The sequence below is a fragment of the Lingula anatina genome, chromosome 10 (genome assembly GCF_051362555.1).
Source record: "Lingula anatina isolate TDL-2025a chromosome 10, LinAna3.0, whole genome shotgun sequence".
Classification (NCBI taxonomy): domain Eukaryota; kingdom Metazoa; phylum Brachiopoda; class Lingulata; order Lingulida; family Lingulidae; genus Lingula; species Lingula anatina.
Genome location: NC_141776.1, coordinates 11,079,122 through 11,099,120, shown reverse-complemented (window position 1 = coordinate 11,099,120; position 19,999 = coordinate 11,079,122). Strand labels below are relative to the sequence as shown.

The following is a 19,999-nucleotide window of genomic DNA, read 5'->3' as shown; positions in this document are numbered from 1 at the left end:
AACATAGAGTATCGCTTATTACCGCAGACGCATTCAAATCTATACTAGTACTCAATGAATTACATGTACATGTATATAGAACTTCGAGTGGATGTGGATTAAAACTTTTCAAGTAAGCTGTAGGAAACTATCAACGATGCTGACATTGTTGAGAACACCAGCGGATCAATATCCGATCTATAATTCAAGCTGGGTGTCAAAGACAATGAGTTTAATTTGTATGAAGCAAGCCGTGGCGGTCAAAATCACCATCTCTATGATATTTACAGGTTATTGATCTGACTCGCGCGCGTTTACAAGTCTCTTGGATATAAGGCAGTTGAAGAGGACATTTTTTATCAGCGGAATTGATCGTGGAATACACGGGTTTAGGAAATTAAGGCGAGCAAGCCCGTCGTTTTGATATCATGTCCGCCACTTTGATAATCATTCAGCCCTTACGTCAAAGTGAATGGTGTTGTCCCTAATTTTATATTGCCCAAGCCAATATTATGCGAAAGGGACGCGACGCATTGAGTGCTGTGTTTCTGAAGAAGATAACAAAACAGTCACAAGAGGGCGGTTTGGAAAAATCATATACTCTCTCTTTTGAAGTGAAATCGGATAATCAATGAAATTCTCAATACCAATGATTCAAAGATGTGACTAGTTGTGATAAGTTAAACACTTTATTAAATATATTTACCCTTAACCTAGTAACGGGCATTGCTTATTACGTGCTGATGCATGCGGAAAACTCCTGTGTACAAGTCTGCTAACTACCCTCTACCAGAGCCACAGATTGACTTTTCACAGGATATTCACAGATACATCTTTAGATACATAGACGGTCATTTTACTACCTCTGACTTTTTCCCTTTTCCCTATAATATCTGCCACCCTGGTAGAGGGTACTTGCTAACCATGTTGTTTTCAAGTAAAAATCCAGAATTAGGAAGTAAAGGATTGAATGGAAGCTACACACTTAGGCTTCATTCACATGCAATGTCTATTTTCTAAATTCTATTTTCTATTCGCGCTATCTTATGATCACGGTCTGTGCCCTGAATATCCCGCCGCGTAATTACTGATTGAAAATAGACATTGCATGTGAATGAAGCCTTACGGTTTATCATAAACGCTAAAATGCAAAAATATACAAAAATATACGTACATAGTGTTATTATCAAATAATATGATTATTTCAATAAACAGCTGATCCTTTACATTCATACACGGACAAATTTACAGGATCACCAGTGGCGGATTTACGGGGGGGGGGGGGTCAGAGGGGTCCTGACCCCACCTCCGATTTCTGAAAAAAATCACATCAACGGTCCCCTCTTGAAATAATAATTTTGACTAGCAGAATCACAGCTCTAAACAATACCAAATGGCACTGTTCGCGATATAAAATACCAAAAATTTTCGGGGTCCTTTAGCGGGCCGCGTACTCCACGCAAAGGGCAGGAGGGGCAGAGGGTCAGCTTCGCATCCGCGTCCTGTCATTCCTAAAACTGGAACCCCCCTTCATATCATCCTGGATCCACCCCTGATGACTGTTATAACTTTATACATAAACATTGCCTCTCTTACCAGTACGCAAAGATAAGTTATTTAACTCTATTACTGGCACTAATATTTCTCTATAACTGACAACGTAGGGTTTCCATTTAGGAAATTTCAGGTCTACTGAGTCCAGTGATGGATTTAACTTATCTTTACGATTGGATGGGTAACATTATTAGTACAATATTAGTATTAATTTTTGAATTTTTAAAATTTTTAAATTTATAGCTCTTGATAAGTATGGCAGCTCCTGGTGCATACATGCCGTCTTCCTATCATTTGTTGTATAATATCACCTCCAACACCAGTTGTGTGTGTGTGTGTGCGTGTGCTTGCGTGCGTGTGTGCGCATGTATTTGCTTGTGCGTCTGGGTATGTGTGCTAGTGACGTATAGTATGCCTACACATTGATGTCCTGTGATATTTGTCCCCCGTGAACACCTACATGTACAACCTTTTGGAGGCTTGACCCATACACAATTAATACCGAAAAAAAAGAACATTTTACTTGCAAACATAAACATTAAGATCCCACCCTACACGAGGAATATATTTTTTTTAATTGTATCTTTTCTTTATATAAAAAAAATAGCTAATTTTGCGACTGAAAAGGTTCTCCTTTTCGAGTATCAATTTCAAAAGCGAATATATATTCAGTTAAAAAATTTAGATAAAATTCTTCAAGCATTTGTCGTGTAATTGATCTTTAGAACGTTTGGACGGAAGTGGTGTCACAAAATTATTTTTTAACCATGTAAACTCAATGTTTGTAAAAAATACAGAGGAAAAAGGAGGTTTATAGCCCTGTGGTAATATACTGTATCATACGAGTATCATACGAGTATTCCGCATGTTTGCATGCACTCCTTGCATCATGTAAAAACTATCATATATTAGCATAATACTGATTATAATTTTATATCCATAACAAATAAGGATAAAACATAATTTATCCAATGATGTCATCATCGAACGCATTATTGGCGAGCGACATCAATGGCATTATTTTTCACCAACTAAAGAAGAGGGAACAATTCAGTGCTGTTATTATTGTTTATTGAAATAAGACTGCACGGCAATGTAGGATTACGTCGATGTTGCCTTGGGGAACGTACACTCAAAATATAAAATGCATATGTACCAATAATATTTATTAGCTTTTGAACAATTTGTTGTTTTTGCAAACCTTCTGAAGATCAGACTCGGTTGATTTTACTTTTCAGACGTTATCAAATAACATTTCAACCTTGTCTTATGTCTGTAATTCTATATGAAATATCCGTAACCGCTTAAAACACCATATACATATACATGAATTTTAAAAACAGTCCATTTTGACTTTGTCCAAAAAATTGTGAAATCCTGATTCATATCAAAATATTTAACATTATTTACATAAGAAATTTCAATTTAAAATTGAAAACTTCTAAGTCACACTGGCTCTCAAAATATATGTCTTGAAGACTTGGCAATAACCAGGCTGTTTGCACCATGCCAACATTTGGTTCTTGACAGGCCGCTTACATCATGCCGATTTGTGTTTTCTCCTCATTTTTTTCCTTTTCAAAGAACATGAAATCCTAAAAACAAACAAACAAATATATATATATATATATATATATATATTTTCCTACGCTTTCGAACATTTTCATTGTATGTTTAAGTGCAAGAGTAAAAAGACGAAGAAAGACGATACTTGTTTTAACTTTTAAACTAAACTGACAAAACTGGGAGAAAAAACGATAGATATTTCAAATGGTGAATACGATGCAATGTTTTTGCAGAGAAAGGTTGTAAAGCAAGCGTAGTATCCGACTCTGATAAAAAAAAGTCAGGAGAAGAAGGAAGAAAAAAATTAAATCTACAATTAATAAACAAACATAACTTCGCCTCAAGTAAAGTTACTATGTTACGTAGACGGGGAAGTTGTTATGGTTTTAAAAGACATTTTCACCTTCCGTCTATTATTAATTAAAGTAACTATTTTGCCGTTGATTCCAACATCGACGAATACAAATTTTTGTTATGGCATAAAAACGAAGGGTAAAATGCCTCAAGGTCGAGGCTATATTTAACCAAAATACTTTTGAATCGCATTTTAGTCTGTGGGGGCATGTGTATTTTAGTCTGAAAGCTTAGACCCCATTCCCATAGATTTTAGATCGATCTATCCCGGTGGGGAGTCTCACTAGATTACTGTCAGCTTAGCCGGCTTAAGCGTCTGTCCCGCCTACTAAAAGCTGTAAGGGGGTAATTAACTATGGTGCGTGCTCGGCTGACTGCAATTTAGCGTGAACCCTCCAGGGAGTTAGGTCGATCTAAATCTAAATCTCTGGATCGATCCAAATCTCTGGGAATGCACCCTTAGTCTAGCTGGTGGATCCAGGATTTCGCCAATTGGGGGCGGGGGCAAGGATATAAAAGCTTTTCATTAAACAGATAAACAGATAAACAGATAAAAATTCTACTATTATATGCAGGGAATGGCAACAGGGGGATAAGGGGAAAGCCTTATTTCATAATTAAATTAGCATGGCCTCCTCTGGATACGTCATTGAGCAAACGACCCTTCTATGATCAACACTGGCGCCATCTTTCGTACTCACAATGAGGAACACAGCTCCCAGCATGCATGCTTTCATCTTGACGTCCAGATCCATGGGGAATGAAACACCAAAATTGTCAGCGTCTGTAAACAGCTCCTTTACAAGTCCCGACCATTGCTTGGAGACTTGGCCAACTTGGCGTTCACCGTCAGCGGATTTCACCTGGGGTTGCATAAAAATAACAATGACACGTGTTGGCTCTTAAGTGATTCCATAGAAAAAATAATAACAAAAAATAAAAAAAATTGAAAATTATTCAAAATTAAAAAAAGAAAAAAAAAGAAATGAAAAAAGAAAAATGATACAAATTAAGCAGTAAATAAAGATGAAATATTTCCAGGACATAATTGGTATATGAACTGTTTAAAAATGTTAAACATTGAACATGAACTTCAACCAAGGCATCCTCAACACCTTTACTATTAATAAGTACATGTATTTGAATATCATTTATTGATGAAAAAAAAAATTTAAGAAAATCTGCTCCGACTGCCCTTCGGATGTTTTTTTTTTTTTCATTTCAAAATAAATTATATATATATATATATATGCTTTATTCAGACTTTCTGCACCAGACTGAGCTGGTGAAAATGGACATAGATAAGGTAATAGCAGCAATAATAATGATAGTAGTAATAATAAAATACATAGATAAATAGCACCAAATTACATATATAGAAATGTACCAATGTTTTTACTAAGTGAACAAAATCTTCGTTTTTATAGTAATTATTGGTAGACATCATGAAGTTGAAGATGAAGCACAGTTTCTTTTGTTAAAAGCAAGGTTAAGGAATTTGGCCAAGGAAAGTATCACTGTTTCGTTTGGATTGTTCATTATAAAGTGGAATTTATCTTTGTTGTTTAAATGTGCAAAGCACGTGTGGCTGCTTTGTATTATTTTAAAGAGTTCTTTTCTGTGTTCTGTATACAGAGGGCAGGTAATTAAGAAGTGCTCTTCATCCTCTATAACTCCAGAGTGGCAGATTTGGTATTTTCTGTCGTCGACTGGTGTTGGTTTACCCTTGACGTGGCGACCTGTTTCTATGTGCAAATTGTGGCTGCTGATTCTGAATTTGGTTAGGGTTTGACGTTTTTCTTTATCTTGTATCATATCAAGATATTTTTCTTTCTCAAAGTGAAGTTTGAAAGTTTTAAACTTTCGTAATTTGAGATTTTCTTGTGATATCCTACTATGCCAAAGTTGTATTCTGCTGTCTCTAAGTCTTACACTAAAAATTTTCATGAAGTTTTTGTCTACTTTCTGTTTGAGCCATACGTCTCCAAACCCATTTTCTACAAGAATTTTCTTAACTCCTTCACTCCATGACATACTATGGCGTGTGTTGTGAAGGTTAGTATTTGACAGAAGATCAAAGTGTTTTAGTTCATCTAAGTATACTCGTTTTAGTAGAACACCATCATCTAAGTGTAAAACGGTGACCCAGTATTTGATTACTTGTATTTGGATTTATGTGTAGCATGGTAGGCGCCCAAGTTCTCCTCGGACTGCATAATTACAAAGCTTAGAATGCACCCCTAAAAGCTGCTTGCAAAATTGAAGATGTATTTTTTCTATTGGCGATTTATCATTAAATTAAGTGAACCCCCATATTTCTGCTCCATACATTGCAACGTGTCATAAAGCTTTTCTTTTGAGGAGGTGGGAATGGTACTAGCTAGAGAAAGATTGCGCTTGAGACTGAAAAAGGCCTTTTGTGCTCGGTCATTTAAATTTTTGTTATGCAGGGGCTAGCGAGCCGGATCTTGTGAAGAGGAGACATAGGTAAAGGTAGCTTGTTGCTACTGGTACCAACTGATTATTGAAATAAAAATTTTCTGTATTAACACCAGTGTGACCATGTATTTTTCCCTTACTATTAAAATAACAACTTTTGTCTTTTTCAAGTTAACAGATAACCTCCATCTGTCACAGTATTCTTCCAAACATTTTAAACTGTACTGAAGGCCTGAGGCGCTTGCCGAAAACAAAACTAAATCGTCGGCATAGAAAAGGCCTAGGTTTTCCATCAAGTGATGGAGTTTTGCTTTGGGATTCATCTATAAGTCTAAGTTTGGCATCAATGTATATATTAAAAAGGAAGGGGCTCAGTGTATCTCCTTGCTGAACTCCTCTAAATGTTGGGAAAGCATCTGTCAGTCCGTGGGTAGTTTTGACACATGTGGTGGAGTTATCGTATATCGATTTTATGTTATTGTAGAATTTTCAACCTACATCTAGATTAAGCAGTTTGAAAAGTAGACCATTCCTCCAGACACAGTCAAAGGCCTTACTGAAATCCACAAAACATGTATACAACCGTTTTTTTTTTTTTGACCTTGAGAATTTTGTAATCAGGGATTTTAGTATAAATAGATTATTTGAGGTACTGTAGCCATCACTGAATCCAGCCTGGTTAGCTATGGGAACATTCTTTTCTGCACAGAAAGCTTTCAGTCTGTTCAAGAGAAGGGAATTGTAAAGTTTGCCGGCACAACTTGAGATGGAAATACCACGATAATTGTCAACCACACTAGGAAAAATAAAATAAAATAAACTAGTTGAGAGACGGCAAAGTTGTCACTTACGTCAAAAATGACGTCACCACAGGCGCTGCAAGGGACGCAGGGGCCCTCAATTCTCAACACGGTGTCGCCCATCGCGTTGCAAATGGCGAATTTTGGCACACAGACGCTCCAGGATTGTTTGACATAGCCTATGACTTGGCCTACTGGAGCCTCTACCGTCACTTTCTGTAATAATAATAATAATAATAATAATAATAATAATAATAATAACTGTCTGTCAAAACTTATTTTACTTAATTTATTTAATTATTTTATTATATAGATTTTTCAGGGTGCATTCATAACATTGATGTCAGTCCTTTTTTTGAATCGAGTACGTTACAATTTTTTTTCTTCACTAGCCTAAGTAACATGTAAAAATGAAATCAAAGACAATAAAAAAGCAAGACCTGTCAGAAATGGTCTCTAGTATCATTGACGGTATTGTTCAGAGCACTAGAGAGGAATTTAAAAAGCTATTGCAGGAATCAGGAGCAAAGGTTGAGATGAAAATTGACAAAATAAAAAATGAGTTCAATAAAAAGTATGACCGAATAATCGAAACTTATGAAAAAGTTGCAGCTGAGAACCTTGATTGAACAGGTAAGCGTCAGGACTATGCTGACAGTCTCGTGATGGACAATGACAATTTAAAAGAAAAGCTGAGAGAGAAAGACAGGCAACTGAAACAGCTAGAAGAAAAGGTAGGAAAGAATGATATTAGTCTCAAACAAGCAATGAGGCTAGCAAACCACAATGAACAATACTCAAGGAAATGTAACATTAGAGTAACAGAAATGAAGGAGAAAGAAAAGGAAAACCTTAGATATGGTTTCCAACAAATGGTGAAATTAGAGATGAAAGTAGAGATTAATGACAGGGATATTCTCGGGATTCACCGGTTGCCAGGAAGACCAGGGGCGATAAGGCCTGTGATTGTGAAATTCGGTAACTCAGAGGTCAAGCGGCAGATTATGCGAAAGAAGCGTGAAATTAAGTGGGGAATAAGACTACATGATGACATTACAAAACAAAATCTGATGCTTATCAATAAACTGAAACAGTTCGAGGAAGTTGAAAGGTCATGGTATTATAACTGTAATGTGTATGCAACGTTGAAGAATGGTGGTGGAGAAAGACTGAAATTTGAAATAGGAGATACACTAGAAGAAAAAATAAAAAGAAAGTTTATAAAATATGCGAAGAACACGAATCAGAGTTCCTGGTTATGTGTGGAGATTGGGATTTGGTCCAAAATTTTGAATTAGACTGTTGCAATTATGTAACACAAAACAACAAAAATAGTCACAAAGTTGTAGAAGAGCTGAAAAATAATTGCTAACAGAATCAAACCGTTTCTCCCTAAATTAATACACGAAAATCAAGAGGGTTTTATGGCGGGTAGATATTTGGGTGAGAACACAAGACTTTTATATGATATCACACATGTTTGCAATGAAAATAGCGTACCAGGCCTAGTTTTGATGGTCGATTTTGAGAAAGCATATGATTCAATATCTTGGAATTTTATTACAAAGGTCTTAAGTTTTTTCAACTTTGGGGAAAATATAAAGAAGTGGATTGATATATTTTTTACTAATTTTAAGCTACATGTATGTGTGATTCAGGGTGGCAATGCCTCATCTTTTTTAAAAATATATCGTGGGTGTAGACAGGGGGATCCGATCTCACCATATTTATTTTTGTTATGCATAGAGATAATGGGTGCTATGTTTAGAAAAAGTAGAACAGTCAAGGGCATTAAAATTAAAAATAAAGAATATAAGATAATGCAGTATGCGGATGATTTCAGTCAAATGGTTTATTGATAGCTTGAAAATTTCATGGTTGAAAAGAATGCAACCATTTTTCATCTTATACCAGGTATTTTCAAGAGTTGTATTAGAATGGGCGAAATCTTAAAAGAACTTTAACAAATACATAGAGAAAGAACAGAAAGAAATAATTGAAAATGCAGGAAGCACAGAATAGTGAAACGTCAATATCTCGAAACAAATAAGGAACCATCATTGAATAGTTGGTAATTAAAATATTTAAATGCTTTTTTGAATGAGAAAGATAAAAATAAAAACACAGTAGGAGGGCGGTACCTGTAAACAACAAGGGAACCAGCATGTATCACAGCGAAGTGGGCGTGACAGGTGAATGACCTCGTGACCTTGGGGGGTCAAGATCCGGATGTCAAACGGTCTCTCTTTACCACAGCAGTTACGCGTACAGCAACACGTGTCTGAGGGGGAAATGTAAATACAATAGAAAAAAATTAACAAATATGATTATCAAAAATAAATATATTTAACAAGTGAAAATTATATGCTACAAATAAATATTTTTATATTCTTCAATTATTATTGTTGTTATTATTATTATTATTAAAAGATTGCCCGCTATAGTGCACGTCATCCTCCACATCCCATTTTGAACTTGCCAATTATACTTGTTAGATTCAATCTCGCATGCAGACATGGCAAGCGAAACGAGATGAACTTTCTCCGCCCTATGTTTTTCTTCCAATAAACCATGAGAGATCACTCTTGAATATTAATTTTTCTTTAGCAGATATATTGTTTTTGAAAAACGATACAAACTGTGCAGCCATTAATATACTCATACTGGTAACGAAGTATTATATATATATGGAAAAAGAATGAATGAAAAAAAGATTAGATTTCTACAAAATAAACTAAAAAACTATTTCGAAATGGAAAAATGCATGTATATAAGCAATGGAAAATATGTAGAATATACTGAACGATGGAATTTGTTAGATAATGTGTTTCAGTGACCTCCTCACATTGTGCTTAATTTCCACTGTATATATTTTATATATGCTTACGAAATGCTATATACTAATATTACTGATATTATTGACAATGTTTTGTACGATTCCTTTGAAAAAAACCCATAAAGCCTCCCCCCACCCTTATCACCCTTATCCATGCCCCAACATCCCGGATAGCGCACCTTCAGCGGCGAAATACACCCTTTGTCCCATGCTGTTCTTGATTTCGTATTTGTTGTTGGTTTCATAATCACTGAAGGCTAGAACAAAAAAAACAACATTTTACTGTGAACAACATGACACTATAAACGTACTGCACGTCAGGCAATTAAAAGTTAATTATCGTTATCATAACTTACGCACTCCCAATGTCAAGTTGCTTTGCGATTAACTATATATACAATACGCTCAGCAAAAAACAAAATCAATGTATGGCAGCAGAGTTTATTACGCTGCCTTCTATGTAAATATTACAAAAAGAGAAATCGTCTCTGAACAGACCAACCATCATCTCTCGTAGTTAAGAAGAGGTTTTATTTAGCCTCTACCATTCCGCGACCCTTTAAATTACAATGTACGCGGGATGTTGCAATGTGTCACACCTAAAGCAATCATAACGTGTATGTTGCAGGGTTGGGAACTCCTTTATCATATCACAGGTACACTGCAGTGCCGAGCCTCTTGCGTCCAACGTTTTTGACTTTGAATAAAACCAATGTTAACTGTATTTTTACATGTACATGTAGCGCTTAGCTAATGGGAGCTGGGAGTAAAGCATGGATAAAAACTGGCTATCAATTGACAGGGGACACATAAGATATGAGACGGGGTTTTACCATAATAAGTACTAATATGTCAAAAGGATAGATATTTTGTTTGTTTTTATCTGATTCAAATTTTGTTTACGCCAGTGACAAATTTTTGTGTGTGGGAGAGGTGTGTGGAGGGATAATTATCCACTAAAGTGGAAGGCTGAGGGGGGAGGGGGGTGATATGACGTCACTAACTTACCCTCCAGTATCTCCACCTGCTGGTGAACCAGAAGCTGGTCTATCATGCTCAGATACTCCAGTCCGGGTGGACAGCCTTGTGGGACGGCAGGCTGGGGCATCCATTGAACTCCCCCACCTAAAAAATTATATATATATAAATTAAAAATGAAAACGTTTTTCATGTACGAGTAATATTATATATATAATAAAAATAAAAAAAGAATAGCAACTTTCTTGCCCCGACCGGTTTCTTTCTTTCTTCAGGGTGTTTTGTTTATTTGTTACTAGGTGATGTCATAAAGGCTAAAATGTGACGTCTTTAACAATGGGTGTTTAATTGTTACTTTTACCAATGCTTTTATCTATTCAATGTTGGTTTATACTTATTAATGAATAGATTTTCTTTCATTTCCCTTTCTGTTTGGGTTGTTTCTCTAGTGAATTTATAAAATGGGAATACCGTAAAGTCCTTGTTTTTGTTCATAGAGCATTCCCTAATGTGCCCACTCACAGACGTGCACTGATATTTAGGTTGTCTTATTTGTTGTCTGTGAACGGTCATTCTGTGTTGGAGAGTGTCTCCAGTTTGTCCTATATAGTTCTCACCGCATCCACTGCAAGTTAATACATACATTAAATTTGAGCTAGTGCAGGTGAATGGGTGTTTAATTCTAAATGTAAGTCCATTTTTAAATGTTATATGGCTCCCCTCTTTAATTAGTGGACAGGTGCCACACTTGGGTACCTCACATTTCTGTACTCGTACTGTTGAGGTTTCCACATTTGTCCTGGGATTGTTTTCAAATTTTGCTTTTGTTAAAATTTGCTTTAGTGATGGACTTTGTCTCTTACTCTTTATAATCTGCTATTCGGTTAGTATCTCATTCATTTTGTCATCTTGTTTTACCAAAGGTAAGTTTCCAGTTATGACATTGTGTACTTCCGGATTTTTTGTATTATATGTTGATATGTACGGTATGGCTTCCTTTTTAATTTTGTCTTTGGTGGTCCTCAGGTCGTTCTTCGGTATCTGTTTTGCCTTTTTAATCCCAGTTTGCATCAGTTGTCTTGGGTATTGTCTCCTTAATAGGAATCCTTCCAGCTCTTTGAGCCTTTGTTTCAATGTGGTTTCATTTGAGACAATAGTGCATAGTCTTCGAGCTAGATTGTATGGTATGTTGTGCTTAATGTGTCTGGGGTGACACGACTTAAAAGGGAGATATTGTTTTGTGTCTGTTGTTTTGTAATACACATCTGTCTCAATTTTTCCTTTTACACTCATTACCATAACATCGAGGAATGGGAGTTGTGTTGAATTTGAATACATCGTAAATTGTAAAGAGGGATGTAGGTTATTGAGGATAAGGTTGAAATCTTCCAATTCATTTTCTGTTTTGTCCCAAATTATAAAACAGTCATCAAGGAAACGTTTCCATGTGTTTTCTAATTGATTCCTAAATTCGAGTCCAAACCGTTCTTCGCATCTTTTGTAAAGGTCTTTATCGATGTATCCTAAGACAAGTGTAGTATAAGTGGGGGCTACTTTTGTACCCATTGCAGTTCCTATTTTTTGGCGATAATGTTTGCCATTGAAGTGGAAAGTATTGTTTGTCAAGATGAACTTAAGTCCTTCTATAATGAGGGTATTTTGGATACGTTTTGGAATATGTGACGGGTATCTTTCTATCCAATAGCTGATTGCCTCAATGCCCAGATCGTGAGGGATGTTTGAGTACATGTTGGTAATATCGAAGGAAACTAGAATCGAATTTTCATTGATATTTTTTGGCAAGTTGTTAAGGAAGTCCACCTATAAACCTACATTGAATAGATAAAAGCATTGGTAAAAGTAACAATTAAACACCCATTGTTATAGACGTCACATTTTAGCCTTTATGACATCACCTAGTAACAAATAAACAAAACCCCCTGAAGAAAGAAAGAAACCGGTCGGGGCAAGAAAGTTGCTGTTCTTTTTTTCTTTTTATTATATATATATATATATATATATATATATATATATATATATATATATATATATATATATATATATATATAGTACATCCGATATGACTGTGATATTGTAAACATGCAATAGGTGATTTGGTACATTGGTGGCTGGCTGTACGCTTTAACTACATGTACCTGTACATGTTTCCTCAGTCTACAATAATACAGAGTAGTTTCATCTCTGACGTTAAAAATACAATTATTTGCGTAAACCCATATTTGTCAATACAGTGTTTAAAATATGTTTACTGTAAATATTTACTAATTAAATGTTAGTATTGGAATTTTACCTGTTTGTATAAACTTTTATTATTTTTGAACTGCGCATGTATATATACATGTAACTCTTTTTTATTTTTGTAATTTTTTTCAATTAAATATAAATACACGGTAAGTATTACCTTTCTTTCGATTCGCAAAAAAAAACTCTAAATGTACCGGTATACGTATTGGATACACGCATTGTAAGAGGCGGTGAAGATCACCGTGAACGTTCACTCAAGATGTACTGAAAACGTCAAGGACCAAGAATGCAGAATAATTCAGTCTTTAGCACTTGACAGACTGAAAATTGAACCGGTATATATCTACTGGGTACGTGTTTGTTGGTTCTATATAGAAAAATGGATAGATTAAGACAAAATACCACCTTTTAATTTTACTATTATTTCAATGTCTACACACGTGTCTATAGGGCCTATAGACATTTAGGTCTTTGAGGTTAACATTGACCTAGATATCTGTAGTTTACTAACCTGGGACCGGTTGCATTCCCGGCTGCATCATCATTGGCTGTGCGTTCATCATGGTGCTATCTGGAACACGAGAAAATTTAATGAAATTATGATTCAAAATGATTTTAAGACACGTGGATAACATTATTTTGCATTCCCCCTTTCAATGCTAAGAAAAACTAAACAAAACATTATTATTATTATTATTATTATTATTATTATTATTATTATTATTATTTCATGGCTAATAATACAATAATAAAAAGAAAATTAGAGTATGTCGAAAGACCTTTTTCTCAGTGGACTGTCAGGGATTGGGGATAATAAAATGTGGACCTTCACAAAAGGTGAATTGAAAACACTACAAGCAACTAGCTGTCCCTTTTTGGGCAAAACGTTGATTCCTCGTGTAAAATTTAGAAAAAAAAACAATATAACCCAAGGTGGAATCCTATGCCTATCATTATTTAATGCACGCAATGCATGCAAAAATTGTTTATTAGATTATCAAATAAACCGGATCATAGGGATCATAGACTGCATTATCTTTTTACAACTAAGACAAAATGTCAATTATTCATCAAGGGAGCAGCAAACATTCAAAAGACCTAAAATTAAAACCAAACGATCAATGAGTGACTTTTTAACAAGTGACATATGCAATTTTCAGAATGATCTGACTTTTATTTCTTTTTTTAAATCTTGCATTTTAGTAACTTTTTGTTTTAAATTTGTTTACATGTTTTTTAATATTCCTTTATTGTTATTTACTAATGGTTTTATTCAACTATGATACAACGACTGTAATTATCCAACCCTCCGGTTGCAAGTTTGGTAATGATATTAATCATAACTTTTAAAAAATCAAAATAAATGAGAAAAATATATTTTCTATTAAAGATAGTTTGAAAATGGTGCCCTTTACCAGGGACCCAGATTAATTTCTTTTACGCAAAAAGTGTACTGAATTAAGCAGTGACATACATGTATCTGTGTATATCTAGTGAAAGATAAATATGTGGCCCTGATAGAGGGTAAAAAATAAATGATATTGTAAATGACGATGGAAATCCACTCTCTCTAGAAGAACTTCATGGACTACTACAGTATTCTAAGGAGCATACCGTCTGGATGGCGTAAAACTATCTTTACTCATGATAGAAAATTGCACATCGTATATGTATCCCATAAAATAATTTGCTCGATTAAATATAAAAGAGTGACCAAAACCATCCAGATAGTTTTTCAATAAGAAGAAACAGATGGTACGAAAATGCAGACGCTCCAATTCAAGCTAAATATTAGAATATTCAGTATTTAATGTTTATCTCATGCAATGGCCACCTCCCCTCCCCCCCCCCCCTCACCCCAAAAAGAAGGAAGAATCAGAATAGAATGAATTTTGCAGTACTCCTAGGGTGTGTCATTTGCTCCGTAAAAGATGATTTAGGTGCAGTCATTGAGAGATCTTCGGAGATTTTTATATTCGGGCTTGTGCAAGCAATCTTGTACAGAAATTTTTTATAGAAAAAACAAAAGCAATTTGGGTCGGACTTAAACGAGGTTCAGACGAGGTTCTTTGCCCCGAATATAATTTGCAGTGGACAAATAGCAATTTTGTGGCCTTAGGTATAACACTTTATGCAAATTTGGAAAATATTGAAGACTTAAATTACTCGGATAGTTGGAATAGGAGAAATTTAACCCCTTTGGGAAAAATTACAGTAGTGAAAACCCTATTTTTATCCAAATTTACTCACTTATGTATTTCCTTACCTAAACCAAAAGATGAAACGAGATGAAAAGAGATTTTAAATTTATTTGGAACAATAAAAGGGATAGGATAGCTAGGAAGGTGCTTATTCAACCAATAGAATGTGGAGGCTGTCGAATGATTGACATAGAAACGTTTATAAAAAGCTTAAAATTAACTTGGATAAGGAAACTCATGACAAAAAATGACACAGATTGGGTTAGACTTATGATAGATACACAAAATATTAATATAAATCGACTTATTGATCGGAGAGACGTATACTTGGTTAGGTGCGCGGAAAACATGACCAATTATTTTTGGAAAGAAACCGTTCTTTACCTTGCGGAGTTTAAAAGAGATATCTCAAGTTCAGATACTTTGAAAGACATTTTGAAAAAGCCTATATGGAATAGCTCAGAGGTGAGGATGGATATTGATAATAATGATATTTATTTTAAGTCTTGGAATGACAGGGGTGTAAATATAGTAAATGACCTGTTTGAAAATAGTGGAAAACCGCATTCTTTCGAATCATTTAGTTCCCAGTATGACATTAAATGTCCGTTTACATTATTTCTTAAGACTGCAATAACACAACGGTGGCCACAGCTTAGGGAAGAAAACGTCAAATTGGCGCTACCCTACAGACCTAAATTTATAGAAATAATATGTAAAGATCTAAGGGATCGCGGTTAATATATGACACATTGATTAGTAATGCGTATTGTAAACCGGCATCTGAGGCTAAATGGGAGATGAAAATAAATATTGATGAAAATTTAGACTGGACTATGATAAATAAAAATATATTCTACTTTACGAAAGATACGACTTTAAGATGGTTTCAATATAGAATAGTACATAGAATTATTGCAACAAATGAATTTCTTAAGAGAATTAAGGTTGAAGATAGCTCATTGTGTTCTTTCTGTGAAAAGGAAATTGAAAGCAATGAACATTTGTTCTTTTATTGTGATTTGGTTCAGCCGCTATGGGAAGATTTTAAAAAATTGATAAATGAGAAAGCACTCTTGAATATTAATTTTTCTTTAGCAGATATATTGTTTTTGAAAAACGATACAAAATGTGCAGCCATTAATATACTCATACTGGTAACGAAGTATATATGGGAAAAGAATGAATGAAAAAAGATTAGATTTTCAATGTCTACAAAATAAACTAAAAAACTATTTCGAAATGGAAAAATACATGTACATAAGTAATGGAAAATATGGAGAATATACTGAACGATGGAATTCGTTGGGTAACGTGTTTCAGTGACCTCCTCACATTGTTTATTTCCCACTGTATATACAGACTTGACATTTAATATGGAATATTTTTTTCGAAATAATTTTTTATCAGTTTTTCCCATTTTGCTGACTGATAAATGAAAATTAGGATTAAAATCGTGTTTTAATAACTTTAAATTATCTCTTTGATGTCATTGTGACATCAGTTCATTAATGGAATTCGCCAGAGAAGCAAACAAAAACACATTGCCTATTCTATGTCATACAACTTCCATTAAAAGAGATATTTGGATCTCCATATTTTCCAAATTATCGTCTGTAAAAGGGTAATACGCTCCACAAAAGACCCTCATGTCAGTTGCTAGTAACAGTAATGGTCGCTGTTACGCCTGGCCTCTTCGTGGCTGTTGCCAGCGCTCTCAAGCGGCAAGGCATTCCTTGGGGGTAGGTTTTTAGAGTTCAATCTGGAATAGCATTCCAGGCATCGGTCTAAATTTGTCCAATCTGGTCCAGTTTTGTTGTAGGACATGTAGGCAGTTGATTGGCGAGTAATGGTCTACCGAAATATTGTCTATATGGTTCAAATGTGGCGATTTTGATGACCAGGGTAGCTGCTCATTCCCTTGGTTCTGTAATTTATCTGCTATTAAAAGTGCTCTGTGTGAACCTGCAACCTCATCATGCAACCTAGAATTGTTCCTAAGGTGCCCCCTATCAAATGATAGTCAAGTGGTTCCGAGATTATTCCTTAATTTGATCTGGTTCAGGTTTTCGTCGATGACTACCATTGGTGTTTTGGCACCAATGTGGTATTTACTCCAAATACTGACGCTGTCAATCGCCCTTGTCACTTTAGACCCGACATATGCTTCGTCGTAGGCCTCTTCTGGATATCTGTAAACTCTGTTTTGACTAATTGGGCGGTACAGGTGAAATCTGACCTCAATAAAGAAAGTCACGCAGTTTCAGTGTTCTACCCAGAAACGGTCATGGCCCCAAATTCATTAGAGAAACAGACGACGATGTTTTGCTGTTTACAGTGGGTGCCTCGGAGGTCGTTTGGTGTTCTTACCTGCTAAAACCAGTTTGGTGTTCGCTAAGGGCTTTGAAAAACGCATTTTAGTGGAAATTTACCCCTCGTTCTGAACGGACTAAGTGTTTTTGTTTATTTGCAGCAGCGTATCCCGAAAGACAGTGGGTCCTGTACCCTGTAGGTAAGATTTTGATACATTGGGAGTGACCTCTGTGTAGGTACAGCAGTCTGGGCATTACTCTATAAAACTGTGGGGACCGTTCCGTTTGGCGCTATGATCTGTCTGGTTATGTCTGTCTTTTTCGCGCCATTCTGCCTTAGATTAACAAATTTGTAATGCACTACTTGATCCATCTTACGCACTACAAAACTGACCGCTTGCATGCAAAATTTCAAATTCTTCTATGCAGTAGTTGCCTAAATATGGATACTTTTTTTGACAGAACCAAGCTTTGCCTAGCCAAGCTTTGATCAACCCAAAGGAACACTACCCAATTAAATCACTGCAAATTACATAATGTAGCAGCGCAACAGGCATAAAAGTCAGTAAATTGGTAGTGACACACCTGACTACACACTTTTACATTCACAAATCTTATATGAGATCGGATTTTTTTTTTTTTTTTTTTTTTTTTTTTTGAAAAAAGAACATATTTTTACCTAGGTTTACCTTCGAAACTGAAATATTCCATATTAAATGTCAAGTCTGTATTTTATGTATGTTAACGAAATGCTGTATGATGATTGATATTTCTGATATTATTGACAATAAAAAAAAAAGATAACTGAGGTGATAACATTAAGTGCACTTCAACTAGAATACCCACAGAAAAAAAATTCTGTCTAATAATTCATTCTAAAATTGTCAAAAAATGCTCGGTTTCTTTCTCCTCCCAAACGCTGCAGTTGTAATCAACAGAGGTCACAGTTATAGGTTACCACTTGTCCTATGTTCAGCCTTTCACTGGCTTATGGCCATATCTATCCCCACTTTTTTTTATATCCTTGTTTTGCACCTTGTTTCTTCCTATTATCCTTTAGAACTGTGCTAGGGTAGAGAAAAAAATGGCGTCTGTTTATTACCTGACGCTGACCTTAACATAGCAACATTGAGTACAAAAGGAACGTCTATTATGTGTTGGTTGTTGACGTAGTTGTTTTGTGTTTACCCTTAAGCTCAAGCTGTTGTAAAAGAGCCATGAATGCAGGTATTTCTGTCTCGCATATGGGAAAGAAATCTGCTCGATTTTAACGGCCGTTACATTTATTTAAAAAAAAAGTATATACTTATCTTCCCAATCAATAAATATGTTAGTTTATGTAGAACAAGAACATAAATTCCAACATGGGAGGGTGCTAAACAATTTGTTTAATACTACAGAAATATTATTTTATGTTCTTTATAAATGTTAACCAAAAAACAATGTATCTAAAAATGAGAAATTATTAATCCTTTTTTCCAATTAAATTGACGAGCATGGATGTACTTCTTAATATTCCAACTGTAAAGTAAAACACTTAAATTATCAACCTCTTTTCTACATGCACTAGTGTAATTTTATATATACAGTATATGCCTCAGAAGCCGAGAGGGAGGGACGCTTACCCGCTCTCCATGCGACGCGCACATTAGCACCTATTGCTTTTCTGTCCTTTTCACATGCACTTGGAAGTCATACATTCATACGAGTTCGGCTTAGCGTAACGTTATATACACTCTTGCCCAAAATGGTTGGTACACGGAAATTTTGGGATACATATCGCCCTGTTTCTTTCATTATAATTTATATTATCAAATTAATACTGCTTATATTGTTAAATATGTGAAGCTGGAGGATTGGTAAAGTCAAGGAGAAACAAACAATGCAAATGTGAAAAAAGCGTTAATTTATTTAGGTTTTTTTTTCCCATGCCCCCCCAAAAGAGTACTTTTTTACATAACAGTACCAAGTGAAAAATTAAACATAAATTTATACTGTGAGTGACAATTAATATGAAATAAGGGGAAATTGTCTAGAAACATCTTCAGAATTCATTAATACTCTAAATAGCGGGTATGCCCACCCCGAGCTTGGATAATGGCCGCCAGACGGCGTGGCATACTGTGAACAAAAGTTACAGCTTTTTGGAGAGGAATTATGGTCCATTCATCTTATAGGGCATCTCGCAGTTCATCTAGATTTGCAGGGGAAGGTTTTCACTTGGTACTGTTATAACCGACCGGATGGCCTTGTGGTTAGAGTGTCCGCCTCCGGAGCGGGAGGACGTGGGTTCAAAACCCGTCCGGGGACATACCAGTCCTTTATAAACGGTACCTGTTGTCTCCCCGCTTGGCACTCAGCACTTTGGGGTTGAAGCAGGGTCCTGGTCAGGCAGAGAACGATATTGTAAGATTGATAGCACTCAGCGCCTCATACGGCAGCGGGGCTGTATCCTCCCCAGGGAGGCGAGATTGTACACAGCGTGTTTTGACCAGCTGTATACTTGTTATATGTATGTACATATTTGTAAAGTCTAACGAACATATTCATATGGAGTTTAGACTTAAAATAAATATATTATTATTATTATTATTATTATTATTTTCTCTTCTGAATAGCACAACCAAGTTCGTCCCACATGTGCTCAATTGGGTTTGCATATGGGCTTCTTGCTAGCTGTGGCATCAACTGAATGTTGTTTTGTCGGATATAGTC

General features: G+C 35.4%; 1 protein-coding gene across 4 annotated transcripts in view; it reads right to left on the bottom strand.

Annotated features, from left to right (window-relative positions):
- Window positions 1-2,587: 2,587 nt before the first annotated feature.
- The window catches only part of LOC106151805 (phospholipid scramblase 1-like), a 36,810-nt gene continuing 19,398 nt past the window's right edge, over window positions 2,588-19,999 (bottom strand). For 3 of the 4 annotated variants that reach the window (XM_086997605.1, XM_086997606.1, XM_013525218.2), the window contains exons 2-8: window positions 13,283-13,342; window positions 10,537-10,653; window positions 9,708-9,785; window positions 8,834-8,973; window positions 6,744-6,908; window positions 4,155-4,316; window positions 2,588-3,128 (exon numbers count right to left, since the gene is read on the bottom strand). In XM_086997605.1, coding sequence (XP_086853731.1) covers window positions 3,069-3,128; window positions 4,155-4,316; window positions 6,744-6,908; window positions 8,834-8,973; window positions 9,708-9,785; window positions 10,537-10,653; window positions 13,283-13,334 — 774 coding nt within the window. In that variant the 5' untranslated portion in view covers window positions 13,335-13,342 and the 3' untranslated portion in view covers window positions 2,588-3,068. Of the gene's footprint in view, window positions 3,129-4,154; window positions 4,317-6,743; window positions 6,909-8,833; window positions 8,974-9,707; window positions 9,786-10,536; window positions 10,654-13,282; window positions 13,343-18,130; window positions 18,151-19,999 lie in introns of those variants that run through there. The other variant, XM_086997607.1, reaches the window with a different exon arrangement.